The sequence below is a fragment of the Gorilla gorilla genome, chromosome 18 (assembly GCF_029281585.2).
Source record: "Gorilla gorilla gorilla isolate KB3781 chromosome 18, NHGRI_mGorGor1-v2.1_pri, whole genome shotgun sequence".
NCBI lineage: Eukaryota > Metazoa > Chordata > Mammalia > Primates > Hominidae > Gorilla > Gorilla gorilla.
Window position 1 is genome coordinate 8649167 of NC_073242.2, and position 13921 is coordinate 8663087.

Below are 13921 nucleotides of genomic sequence, written 5' to 3' on the forward strand. Positions count from 1 at the left end.
ACTCCTGACCTCAAGTTATCCTCCTGCCTTGGTCTCCCAAAGTGCTGAAATTACATGCAACAAGTATTTATTCTGCACCGACTGTGTGTGCTGGTTGGCTGCTGTTGTACGTGCGCATATTTTTTTTTTTATAACAGTGCCCGCTCCTGCCCCCTCCTGTGCACGCTCTCTGTGGCCTTGTCCCCTGTACCTTCCCCATTTTGCACAGGTCACTCCTTCCTTCTCCATCTGTGCTGTCTGCCAGCAGCACAGGCACTCAGGGTGGCTGGCAGAGGACATCCTCATGCCCCTTCTGCCCTCTCCTGAATCACTGAGTCTTTGTGCTCAGAAGTAGAAAAAGCCTTCACATCTGCCGGGGGCCGGAAGGATGCTGGGAGCTCCGGCCTCTCGTTTTTCTCCCTCATCCCATCCTCACTCCCTCCCTGATTCCAGCATCTCTGCCTCTGACCACACAAGGTCTGGACAATTCGCCCTCTGCCAACATTCTCCCACCTCTGTTTACCTAGATGGTTCCTGGCACAGCAGTTGGCGTGACCCCCCACTGTGGGCTTTTCTGTTTTGGGGGTGCTGCTGGCCGTTCATTCAGCCTGTTTTCTTATTTAGCCATCTGTCCACAAAGAACTGGCTCTGCCCACGGAGGCTGCTGCTTTGTGTGACGTCTCTGCCGACTGCTGAGATGCCAAGAGGCCTCTGCACGCCAGCATCTGCCACCCTCATGGCTAAGAGTCGGGGAACAGGACTCAGGCTTGGGGCCTGGCCTCTGCACACTGGCAACATTCCGACTGCAACCGCCCAATTGTGGGGGACAAGGCTGCACAGTGGGAATGTTCCCTGTGGTTCCCAGGCTGCTAAAGAGACAGCATGGCTGTGTTGCAAGGTCCAGGCTCTGTTAAAAGCTGCTGTCTGTCAAAACCCCACAATGGTGCCTGGGGATGGGGAAAAGCAAAGAGAACTGGTGTTTATCAGCCACCTCCTTTATGCTGGGCGCACAACATGCATTTACTCATTCGAGTTACTCCACCTCTCTAGGCCTCAGTTTTATCTTCTCTCTCTCTCTTTTTTTTTTTTTTTTTTTTTTTTTTTAAGACGGAGTCTCACTCTGTTGCCCAGGCTGGAGTGCGGTGGTGCAATCTTGGCTCACTGCAACCTCCATCTCCCGGGTTCAAGCGATTCTCCTGACTCAGCCTCCTGAGTAGCTGGGATTACAGGTGTGTGCCACCACGCCTGGCTAATTTTTGTATTTTAATAGAGACCGGGTTTCACCATGTTGGCCAGGCTGGTCCCAAAATCCTGACTTCAAGTGATCTGCCTGCCGTGGGCTCCCAAAGTGCTGGAATTACAGTCGTGAGCCACCACTCACAGCAGTTTTATCTTCTCTAAAGCGGGGATAATAGTGACGCCTGCCTCACAGGGGTGTGGGGAGAGCTCAGTGAGACCAGGTGGCTTCTGAGCAGGCAGTGAGTGTAAGCCCATATTGTTAAGAATCCTTAGAACATCCCCAGAGGGTGGAAATTATCTTCAATTCCCAGGGTCAAAGAGGAGAAATCCCGTCTCACAGTGAGATCCAGATTCGCCCGATGATGCGTTTTCAGAACCCCCTTGGACATGGGCTGGAGAAATGAATGCATTCAGAGTCCGGGTGGCTGCTGTCTGGGGCGGGGGCTTAGCCTGGTTTGGAACCACGTTTTAGAGTCAGTGAGGCAGCCAGTAAGGAATGGCACACAGACCACGTGGTAAAGAGACGCAGCGTCTCCCTCTTGTCCTGAAGCTCCCCCTTCTCCTCCAAGGGGACAAGCTGGATGCGGACTACATTGAGAGGTGCCTGGGCCACCTCACGCCCATGCAGGAGAGCTGCCTGATCCAGCTTCGGCACTGGTTACAGGAGACCCACAAAGGCAAGGTGGGTGCAGGGGGTACCCTGGAGCAGTGGATGAATGGGCAATGACTGGTACTCAGCCTCTGTGCGTGGGAAGGAAAGGCGAGATGATAATGCTGACACATTATCTCTTGCTTATTTATTTATTCATTTATTTCTGTGAGACAAAGTCTCACTCTGTCCCCCAGGCAGTGGTGTGATCCTCACTGCAACCTTCGCCTCCTGGGTTCAAGCAATTCTCCTGCCCTAGCCTCCTGAGTAGCTGGGGTTACAGGCGCACACCACCACGCCTGGCTAATTTCTGTACTTTTTGTAGAGATGGGGTCTCACCATGTTGCCCCGGCTGGTTCTGTAATTTTATCTGCTGGGTCAGGGGATACTGTTCTGTGGGCTTTTTACTTCTTTGTCTCTCAGATTCCTAAAGATGAGCACATCCTTCGGTTCCTGCGGGCTCGTGACTTCCACCTGGACAAGGCCCGGGAAATGCTGCGCCAGTCCTTGAGCTGGCGCAAGCAGCACCAGGTGGATCTCCTCCTTCAGACCTGGCAACCCCCTGCCCTGCTGGAGGAGTTCTATGCAGGGGGCTGGCATTACCAGGACATAGGTGCGTGCCTCCACCCACATCATGTATAGGGCATACTTTGGGCACTGCCAAATGCACTTTATTATTTTGAGATGGGGTCTTACTCTGTCACCCAGGCTGGAGTGCAGTGGTGCCATCTTGGCTCACTGCAATCTCCGCTTCCCGGGTTCAAGCAATTCTCCTGCCTCAGCCTCCCCAGCAGCTGGGATTACAGGCACCCGCCACCACAGCTGGCTAATTTTTTGTATTTTTAGTAGAGATGAGGTTTTGCCATTTTGACCAGGCTGGTCCCAAATTCCTAATCTCAAGTGATCTACCTGCTTTAGCCTCCCAAAGTGTTGGGATTACAGGCATGAGCCACCCCACCTGGCCCAAATGCACTTTAAATGCCATGCTTCATGCTAACATCTTACTATTTTTCCTTTTGACTCTTCCAGGCATCTAGAAATGCTTTGAAGTGACAACCTAGCTAGGAAGAACCAGAGCTGGAAGGCTTTGGGGCTTGAGGAAGAGACATTTCTCCACTGGGCTGAGTGAGCCCACAATTACTCACAATAATTGTGATCGTAAACGTAACAGGTGCATACATTTTGTATGCATTTCCAAGGGCAGTTGGAGCAAATTAGCACAAACTTGGTGGCTTAAAACAGTAGAAATGTGTTCTTTCACAGTTCTCAAGGCCAGAAGTCTGGAGTCAAGGCGTCACCAGGGCCGTGCTCCCTCTGAAAGTTCTAGGGGAGAATCCTTGCCTGCTTTTTCCAGCTTCTGGTGGACCCAGGTGTTCCTTGGCTGGTGGCAGCTTCACTCCAGTCTCTGCCTCTCTCTTCACATGACCTTCCCCTCTGTGTCTCTGTGTCCTCGCCTCTTCTCATAAGGACCCCAGGAGGTTGGATTTAGGGCTCACCCCAAATCCAGTGTGATGTTATCTTGAGATCCTTAACTAATTACACCTGCACAGACTCTATTTCCTTTTTTTTTTGAGACAGAGTCTGGCTCTGTCACCCAGGCTGGAGTGCAATGGTGTGATCTCAGCTCACTGCAACTCCGCCCCCCACCAGGTTCAAGCGATTCTCCTGCGTCAGCCTCCTGAGTAGCTGGGACTACAGGCGTGCACCACCATGCTTGGCTAATTTTTGTACTTTTAGTAGAGATGGGGTTTCACCATGTTGGCCAGGCTGTTCTTGGAACTCCTGACCTCAAGTGATCCGCCCACCTTGGCCTCCTAAAGTGCTGGGATTACAGGAGTGAGCCACTGCACCCAGGCATGGGTCACATTTTAATGTCCCCATGGGTATGAGTTTTGGGGACACGATTCCACCCATTACAAATATCTTTTCTGGATTTTGAAGTTAAATTGCCACTGAAGCCTGTGCCTACGACACTTTCCAATGTCCTTTATCTAAACATTCATCTATATCAAGTAGGGTAAACGCTTGACGCTCCTAAAGAACCGGCTGGCATGGTTTCTCTTAATGATCGATCTTCCTAATTTATGGAATCCAAATTTATGAACTCCCCTTATTGCTGAAATTTACTTGTAACCCCCAAATCAGTATTCACAGAACACAGAACTTTTTCAGTCATGCTGAGACATATTCAGAGTGGCGAAGTATTGGAGTCGCCCATCACGCATGCTGTCTGCTGAAGTTGAATGACACGGCTCCTGCCTTTTTGTTTCAGTTCTCATACCCTAAACGAGTGTCCTTTTTGTGGCCTATTTAATGCCACATTCTTGCATTTTTGGGCTTTTCTTTGGTGACTTTGCTGTTTAAAATGCCTCTTTGTGTAGTGCAGAATTGCGCCTAGCTTTCCTAAGGATGAGCAAGTGGCCACGTGCTCCATGCAGAAAACACCCAAAGTGCTCCACTAGCTTCAGGCAGGCACCAGCTATAGGGCTGCTGGCCGTGAGTTCAATGTTGACAGATCAGCAATATGCATTCAAGTGTCCTTAAATAGAAACACAAGCCGGGCGCAGTGACTCACACCTATAATCACAGCTCTCTGGGAAGCCAAAGCTGGAGGATCGCTTAAGCCCAGGAGTTCGAGACCAGCCTGGGCAACATAGTGAGACCGCCCCGCTCCACCACATCTCCACAAAAAATACAAAAAAATGATCTGGGCATGGTGCTGCATGCCTGTGGTCCCAGCTACTTGGGAGGCTGAGGTGGGAGGATTGTTTAAGCTGGGGAGGTTCAGGCTGCAGTGAGTCGAGATCATGCCACTGCACTCCAGCCTGGGTGACAGAGTGAAACCCTGTCTCAAAGAACAAAGAGGCCAGGCGTGGTGGGCTCAAGTCTGTAATCCCAGCATTTTGGAAGGCCGAGGCGGCAGATCACTTGAGACCAGGGGTTCGAGACCAGCCTGGCCAACATCGTGAAACCCTGTCTGTACTAAAAATACAAAAAATTAGCCAAGCGTCGTGGTGCATGCCGGTAGTCCCAGCTACCTGGGAGGCCGAGGTGTGAGAATCGCTTGAACCTGGGAGGCAGAGGTTGCAGTGAGCTGAGATTGCTCCACTGAACTCCAGCCTGGGTGATACAGTGAGACTCTGTCTCAAAAACCAACAAATCAACCAACTAACAAACCAACAAACAACCCCACATAAAACAAGGTTATGTATTGATTGGTTGACGAAAGGTATTATGGGGCCGGGTGCGGTGGCTCATGCCTGTGATCCCAACACTTTGGGAGGCTGAAGTGGGCGGGCGTACACCTGAGGTCAGGAGTTTGAGACCAGCCTGGCCAAGATGGTGAAACCCCATTTCTACTAAAAATACAAAAATTAGCCGGGTGCGGTGGTGGGCGCCTGTAATCCCAGCTACTCGGGAGGCTGAGGCAGGAAAATTGCTTGAACCTGGGAGGCGGAGGTTGCAGTGAGCTGAGATTGCACCACTGCACTCCAGCCTGGGTGACAGAGCAAGACTCTGTCTCAAATAAATAAATAAATAAATAAATAAATAAATAAATAAAAATGTTTTGTAGAGAAGGGGTCTCATTATGTTGCCCAGGCTGGTCTCAAAACTCCTGTGTTCAAGCAATCCTCCTGCCTCTGCCCCCCAAAATGCTGGGGTAATAGGTGTGAGCCACTGTGCTGGCCCTTATCCTCACTGTAACACTTCTGTTTTTCTGCCTTTCACAATAAGAGGCGTCAGCCCCTCTTGGAAGCAGGCAGGGTGTTAGTAAGTGAAGGCTGGATCGGGCCTTGGTGGGTTGCAGCCTGAGGAGGTGAAGCTCTCACCTGCAGCTGTGACCTGCCCCTCGGAAGCAGTCCTCTAAATAACGGGCTCTTCTTTCTGCTTGGCCCCATCCACAAAGATGGCCGCCCCCTCTACATCCTCCGCCTGGGCCAGATGGACACCAAAGGCTTGATGAAGGCCGTGGGGGAGGAGGCGCTGCTGCGGCATGTGAGTCAGGGGCCTCGTTCCTGGACGCCGTGCCTGGGGCCGGGCCTGGGAAGGGCTGTGTGGGGTAAAGCAGCGAGGCGGACGTTCAGCAGCACTGTCTCTCCCTTCCAGGTTCTCTCCGTCAACGAGGAAGGACAGAAGCGGTGTGAGGGGAGCACAAGGCAGCTGGGCCGTCCCATCAGGCAAACACCTGGACTGGGCACAAATCCCCCCTAAACACCAAAGACGGAGGGTGGAGAGGGGTCCACTGTGCATATGTGCTGGGCTGGGCAGCGTGCCAGGGGCTTCATTCTCCCCCAGTTTCTACAGTGGTCTTCTGGGCCTTGAGGCAGGGCCCGTAAGCATCCCCGTTTTTTATGCACGGGGAAACTGAGACTCAGAATGGTGGCCCCCATCGAAGCTTGTGAGCCGGTCACGACAGAGCTGGATTTGAACCTGGGGTCCTGTCTGGCTTCCAGCTCGAAGACTTTATCCTCCCACTCCACTCAACAGTCTCCTTGACTTTGCTTTTTTTTTTTTTTTTTTTTTTTGAAACGGAGTCTCGCTCTGTCGCCCAGGCTGGAGTGCAGCGGTGCAATCTCAGCTAACTGCAAGCTCCGCCTTCCGGGTTCAAGCGATTCTCCTGCCTCAGCCTCCAGAGTAGCTGGGACTACAGGCACCCGCCACCACGCCTGACTAATTTTTTTGTATTTTTAGTAGAGGCAGGGTTTCACCGTGTTAGCCAGAATGGTCTCGGTCTCCTGACCTCGTGATCCGCCTGCCTCGGCCTCCCAAAGTGCTGGGATTACAGGCGTGAGCCACCACGCACGGCCTGACTTTGCTTTTTGAGATCAGCTCTCCACCACGAGTTCTGCCTTGGCTCTGTCATGGCACATCCAGGAACCCACTGTCCTCTGCAGGAACCCACTGTCCTCTGACTCCCCCGCATTTCTGTTCCTGAACTGTTTCCCGGAGCCAGTACTTACGGTGGCATCGCCCCCAAAGGCAGCAAACCTTTCTGAGCAGCAGCTTCCTCTTCTGTAAAGTGGCTTTTTTTAAAATTTTTTTTTGAGACAGGCTCTCACTCTGTCACCCAAGCTGGAGTGCAGTGGTGCAATCACAGCTCACTGCAGCCTTGACCTGCTGGGCTCAAGCAATCCTCCCACCTCAGCCTCCCAAGTAGCTGGGACTATAAATGTGCACCACCTTGCCCAGCTAATTTTTTTTTTTTTTGGAGAGATGAGGTCTCACCCTGTTGCTCAGGCTGGTCTCAAACTTCTGGGCTGAAGTGATCCTCCCACTTCGGCCTTGCAAAGGGTTGGGATTACAGGCGTCAGCCTCTGTTCCCGGCCTGTAAAGTGGCTTTTACAAATGGATTCTCAAAAATAATAAGGGTTTAAAAATAATGCAAACACGGATCTTGCACTTGCTATGTAGCAGGTGCCCTTCTAAGCACCTTGATTCATTTCCTCCTCCTAAACAGCCCTGTGAGACACGGGCAGGCAGGAGCTGCTGCTTCAGCTTTTCAGCCCCAAATATCCAGATCTTTGTGAAAATTAAAGTTCCTTTGCTGTTTGCAGACTTTTTTTTTTTTTTTTTTTTTTTTTGACAGAGTCTCGTTCTGTCGCCCAGGCTGGAGTGCAGTGGTGCAATCTTGGCTCACTCCAACTTCCACCTCCTGGGTTCAAGTGATTCTCGTGCCTCAGCCTCCCAAGTAGCTGGGATTACAGGTGCCCGCCACCATGCCTGGCTAATTTTTGTATTTTTAGTAGAGATGGGGTTTCACCATGTTGGCCAGGCTGGTCTCTAGAGATTTTCTAAGGACACGTATGTTGGGGTGGAAGTGGGAATCAATCCATTAGTGTCCTGGCTGGAAGCATAATTCACCCCAGATGGCTCAAATGAGGGAGTGTCGTGAAGGGATGCTTTGGAGAGGTGTGTGCAGGTTTAAGCGAACAAATCTGGGAGGTGGAGGCTCCCAGGCACCAGCCGCTGCAGTCAAACAGTTATTTTCGTAATGAATGAATACTAATGAAATGGAGGCACAGAGAGGTTCAGGAATTGACCAAGCTCACACAGCAAGTGGCAGAACTGGGATTCGAACCTTGGCCATCTGACTGTGGAGTGCATGCCTTCAGCACCTCTGCTCTGTTTAGTAGTTAGCATGTTTTCAACAATTAACTCATTTATGCCTGAGGTTGCAATGTTTTGAATTTTTGCAATCAGACCTTGGTGATGACCTTGAGCAGTAGGATAGAAATAACTCCCACACGCTTAGCGTTGCAATAATGGAATGCTAGGCCTAAATGGCCACTTGTGATAACCAGCTATAATTGAGGGCATGTGGTGTGCCCGTCCTTGCAGAGAGCTTTGTATATACCATCTCACTTGATCCTAACAGCAGTTGCTTCAGATGAGGACTGTTACTACCTTTGCCACTGTCCTATGAGGAAGTGGGTCTGTGCCCTGACCTAAGGCTCTCAGGGGTGGAGGTGAGACTTGAATTTGGGCGCTCAGCCCTGAAGTCCACAGTCTGATCCTCTTCATCGCATGGGCTCCCTACTGTGGCAGGAGCCCCCATCTGCTCCCAGCCCTACCTCTCGGAGCCTCCCTGTTCATCCCCTGTGGGGAGGGTGTTGGTGGCCTTGGGAGGCAGCAGAGCCAGGTGGAGCTGGGGCTATTTCTGCCACAGCTCCTGGACCTGCCTGCTAGACCTGGAGGGACTCAACATGCGGCACCTGTGGCGGCCGGGGGTGAAGGCCCTGCTGCGGATGATTGAGGTGGTTGAGGACAATTACCCAGAGACCCTGGGTCGGCTGCTCATCGTGCGAGCCCCCCGAGTCTTCCCCGTGCTCTGGACACTGGTAAGAGCTGGAGCCTGGGCCAGGACTCTCCCTGGGGGGGGGGGGGGGGTGGGGGGGGTGGGGGGGGGTGGGGGGGGTGGGGGGGGTGGGTTGGGAGGGGTTCCGTCTGCAAGCAGCTCTGCTCTCTTTTCCTGTTTCATTTCATTTAGTAACTTTTTGGAGATGAAACTCACATAGCATAAAGCTCACACTTTTTAAGTATAGACTCCAGTGGTCTTTAGTGTATTCACTGAGTTAAGCAATTGTCACCACTAGCCAATCCCAGAACATTTCTGTCGCCCCAAAAAGAACCCCCATGCCCATTATCGTGGGTCTCAAATTCCTGGGCTCAAGCGGTCTTCTTGCCTTGGCTTCCCAAAGTGTTCGTGTTATAGGTGTGAGCCACTGCGCCTGACCTGAAATATACTCTATATTGTAACCCGGTGGGTACACGCGTGCATGCACTCGTGTGCGCACACACATACACCCACGCCCCCACACACACTCCTCTGAAACAAGGGTGCAGCCAGCCACTGCACAGTATGGGCAAAAGCCTGGAGGCTGGACCCAGCTTGATGCTTTGGAGGAACTGAAGAAACAGTCCAGGGTGGCTGAGCAAAAAACAGCAAAAGGGACGACAGCACCTGAGGAGGCTGGAAGATGTACAGGGGCAACAGGGACCCATGGAGTGTTCAGTAGCAGGGGAGGGTGGGGGACAGACTTAGGGGCCAGGAAGTTCTCTAGCTTTTGTGGGTGCTTCAAGGCTCTGTTCAGGTGAGGCTAGGGGGCAGGAGCTGCTTCTGAAGCTTTTTATCCTGAATTGTCCTAATCTCCGGGAAAATTAAGTCCACCTGCTGTTTGGGGTGGTTTTGGGAGTGCGAGCGCATCGGCCGGGGTCCTGGCTGGAAGTGGACCTCACCCAGATGGTTCAAATGAGGGGTGTCCTGAAGGGGCTCCTTGCAGAGGTGTGGGCAGGGGAAGGAGAGACCCCAAGCACCAGTGACTGCAGTAAGCCTGGCCACCCCCAAGAGGAGGGAATGTCCTTGCAGAATCCTGGGGAAAGCTGGGACAGGGGTGGGGGCAGGGAGCTACTGGGGGTCAGCCTCAGCCTCCTGGGGCCCAGCACAGCACAGAGCGCAGTGGGGCTGGGGACAGGAGAGGGCCCTGCACGGGGGGATTGCAGGTTCCTCATCCATCTCTTGCTTGTGGCATTCCCTGTAGAACTGGCCTGTTACCTGCCATGCCAAGGTCTCCTTCCTTTCTTCTCTCTCTCCCACTTCCTTCCTTCTTAATCAACATGTGGCTTAGAGCTCAGTGTTAAAATGGATTCCATCTGGAATAAACAAACTGTGGAATACTGTTCCATGTAATGGAATAGCATTCGTCCATAAGAAGGAAGGAAGCACTGATCCTCCAACACGGAGGGACCTCGAAAACCTGATGCTCAGTGAAAGGGGCCAGACACGGAAGTCCATGTACTGTGTGATCTCCTTTATATGAAATGTGCAGAATAGGGCTGGGCGAGGTGTCTCACGCCTGTAATCCCAGTACTTTGAGAGGCCGAGGTGGGTGGATCACCTGAGGTCAGGAGTTCAAGACCAGCCTGGCCAACATGGTGAAAATACAAAAGTACAAAATTAAAATACAAAAATTAGCCAGGCATGGTGGTGGGAGCCTGTAATCCCAGCTACTCGGGAGGCTGAGGCAGGAGAATCACTTGAACCTGGGAGATGGAGCTTGCAGTGAGCCAAGATTGCGCCATTGCACTCAAGCCTGGGAGACAGAGCGAGACTCTGTCTCCGAAACAAAAACAAAAAAGAAACGCGCAGAATAGGCAAATCCACAGAGACAGAGCGTAGATGGGTGGTTGCCCTGGGTTGGGGGAGGGGAGATGGGAAGTGACGGTGGGGTGGGAATGGGGTTTCCTTCTGGGGTGATGAACATGTCTAGGTAGAGGTGCTGGCTGCACAAGCTAGTGAGTACACTGAAAGCCACTGAACTGTGCACTTTATAATGATTAATTCTATGTTGTATAAATTACATCTCAATAAAAAAATACATCCATGTTCAGGCGTGGTGGCTCACACCTGTAATCCCACCACTTTGGGAGGCCGAGGCAGGTGGATCACGAGGTCAGGAGATCGAGACCATCCTGGCTAACATGGTGAAACCCCGTCTGTACTAAAAATACAAAAAAAAAATTAGCCGGCGTGGTGGTGGGTGCCTGTAGTCCCAGCTACTCGGGAGGCTGAGGCAGGAGAATGGCGTGAACCCGGGAGGTGGAGCTTGCAGTGAGCCAAGATCATGCCACTGCACACCAGCCTGGGCGACTGAGCAAGACTCCGTCTCAAAAAAACAAAACAAAACAAAACAAAAGCATCCATCTTGCCTTATGTCCTGGTTTCAGATCAGCCCCTTCATCAACGAGAACACCAGGCGGAAGTTCCTCATCTACAGTGGCAGCAACTACCAGGGACCCGGAGGCCTTGTGGACTATCTGGATAGAGAAGTGATCCCTGACTTCCTTGGGGGAGAGAGTGTGGTGAGGCTTCCATGTCCACAGACAGACCTGGGCTTGAGGAGGGGGCATGCCTAGCTGGGAGGCTGGGATTCCCGGAGGGGGGCTGGGAGGTGGAGGGGGGCTGGGTGCGGCATGTGCACTCTGCCTAGGGCAGGTCTTGCTGGCTCTCAGCAGCCACAGGGCTTGCTTTAGAAGCTGCTTCAAAGAGAGGTAATGCTGTTCTGAGGTTGGGCCTTACTCTGGGTCCTTCAAACATAGTGAGTGAGATAGAAGTTTCTGGAAGCCTAAAGATTAGGCCAGTCAAAGGCTTACCCATTCTATATTCCCATCAAAGACACTGCCAAGCAGCAGTGAGTTTATCTGCTCACTCACTGCAGGGGAGGTGACTCGAATGTCTCTGCAGCTCTGGACCCTGGAGCTGGGACTAGCCTCCAACCCACAGCCACACAGCCTGAGACGATCAGGACCCCCCTTCAAGGGAGGCAGTGTTAAGGCCCCTTTTATTGCCTCCCCTGGGGTGAAATGACAGGCTGGGGTGATCCTAGGTCACAACTCTGTCATCTCATATGGCCCCCAGTGGCCCGGGCCCTCTTCGGTTCTAACAGAAATACCAGACAGTGAGCTTGCATCATTTCTGGATTTTAAAAAAGTCTTTTCCTAGGAATTTTTCCAGGCTTGCCTGTTCTCTCCATTTGTGATGTGCGGCACACACGACTTATTTTTAGCAAATGGTTCTGCAGATCTGAGAGTGGCTTATGGAAAGACACTGAACAGTGTCCTGCTAATCCCCGTGTTTCTACAAGTGAAACGGGGTGGGGGTAATCATTGTTTGGTGGTGGCAGGGGGAGTTCTGCCAAGGCCTGGCCATCCAGGGTGCCTTTGGTTTGGGGAAATCTCTCGATGAGCACGGTGCAGTGACTGTTCCACCCCCACTTGTGACGGGGAGAGGCAGCTGCTATGGGGTGCGGTGTGGAGAGGCCCCCCAGCCTGGCTGTCAGTCCGGCACCGGAGTAAAGGGACATGAGCATGGGGCTGTGACGAACGTGGGTTTGTGCCCTGGCTCACTCACTTTCTGCTGTGTGATCATGGGCGAGTGGCCTGACTTGCCCGAGCCTCCATTCCTTCCTCTGTGAAACGGGAAGAATAATAGTCTCTACTGCATTGGTGGACCTGGGGATTAAATGGGGTCATGGAAGCCTACAGCCCATTCAGTAAGGGGTTGCCATTATGAGTGGCTTTGGGGGTCACACAGCACCCTCCTGTGGGTCAGGCCAGCCAGGCGTCAACTGGCCCTGACCAGCTGCCCTTTATCTCTGACCTGCAGTGTAATGTCCCCGAAGGAGGGCTGGTCCCCAAGTCCCTCTACATGACAGAAGAGGAGCAGGAGCACACGGACCAGCTGTGGCAGTGGAGTGAGACCTACCATTCAGCCAGCGTGCTCCGCGGAGCCCCCCACGAGGTGCCAGGGCCTGGCCGGGGAGGGCCTGCTGGGCTGGAGTGTCTGTCGTCTTAGGTCAGGTGACCCCAAAACACAGCTTGAGATGAGGATTCTTTTTTCTTTTCTTTCTTTCTTTTTTTTTTTTTTTTGGGATGGAGTCTCGCTGTGTTGCCCAGGCTGGAGTGCAGTGGCGCAATCTTGGCTCACTGCAACCTCCACCTCCCAGGTTCAAGCAATTGTCGTGCCTCAGCCTCCCGAGTAGCTGGGATTATAGGCATATGCCACTGCGTCCAGCTAATTTTTGTATTTTTAGTAGAGACGGGTTTTCGTCATGTTGGTCAGGCTGGTCTTGAAATCCTGACCTCAGGTGATCCGCCCGCCTAAGCCTTCCAAAGTTCTGGGATTATAGGCGGGAGCCACGGCGCCTGGCCTCTTTTTTTTTTTTTTTTTTTTTTTTGAGACCGAGTCTCACTCTGTCACCAAGGCTGGAGTGCAGTGGCGCAATGTTGGCTCACTGCAACTTCTGCCTCCCAGGTTCAAGTGATTCCTCTGCCTCAGCCTCCCGAGTAGCTGGGATTACAGGTGCCAGCCAGCATGCCTGGCTATTTTTTGTTTGTTTGTGTTTTTAGTAGAGCTGGGGTTTCACCATGTTGGCCAGACTGGTCTCGAACTCCTGACCTCAAGTGATCCACCCACCTCAGCCTCCCAAAGTGTTGGGATTATAGGCATGATCCACCAAGCCTGGCCGAGATAAAGATTCTTATGCCAGTGATCTGTTGCAGGCGAGGTCTCAGGAGAAAACTGAGGAGAGGAGGGCACTCCTGTAAGGAATGAGCGTGTGGCCTGGGAAAGGAGACCCCAGGGGGCACCCACAGCCCCTCCTGCCACTGTCTTCCCCACCCCAGCTCTACTGTCTCGGCCGTGACTCTCAGACCTCTCCTGTCTCCACGCAGGTGGCCGTGGAGATCCTGGAAGGGGAGTCGGTCATCACCTGGGACTTTGACATCCTGCGAGGGGACGTGGTGTTCAGCCTGTACCACACCAAGCAGGTGCCCAGGCTGGGCGCCCGGGAGCCGGGGACCAGGGCCAGCGGGCAGCTGATCGACAAAGGCTGGGTCCTGGGCAGGGATTACAGCCGTGTGGAGGCTCCCCTTGTCTGCCGGGAGGGGGAGAGCATCCAGGTTTGCATTTTCTGGCTGGTCCCCAGCCTCAGGGACCCTGCAGGACAGGGCAGAGGAAAGACACACAGGGTCTCATGTAATGAAGTGCTCACCTGC

At 52.8% G+C, this 13921-nt stretch overlaps 1 protein-coding gene across 4 annotated transcripts in view; it reads left to right on the top strand.

Moving 5' to 3' along the window:
• Positions 1-13921, top strand: part of SEC14L5 (SEC14 like lipid binding 5) — an 81957-nt gene that overhangs the window by 57698 nt on the left and 10338 nt on the right. For all 4 annotated transcript variants that reach the window (XM_055365207.2, XM_031002578.3, XM_055365208.2 and 1 more), the window contains 8 exons: positions 1788-1900; positions 2291-2480; positions 5775-5863; positions 5975-6045; positions 8535-8706; positions 11093-11227; positions 12531-12665; positions 13598-13825. In XM_055365207.2, coding sequence (XP_055221182.2) covers positions 1788-1900; positions 2291-2480; positions 5775-5863; positions 5975-6045; positions 8535-8706; positions 11093-11227; positions 12531-12665; positions 13598-13825 — 1133 coding nt within the window. The remainder of the gene's footprint in view (positions 1-1787; positions 1901-2290; positions 2481-5774; positions 5864-5974; positions 6046-8534; positions 8707-11092; positions 11228-12530; positions 12666-13597; positions 13826-13921) is intronic.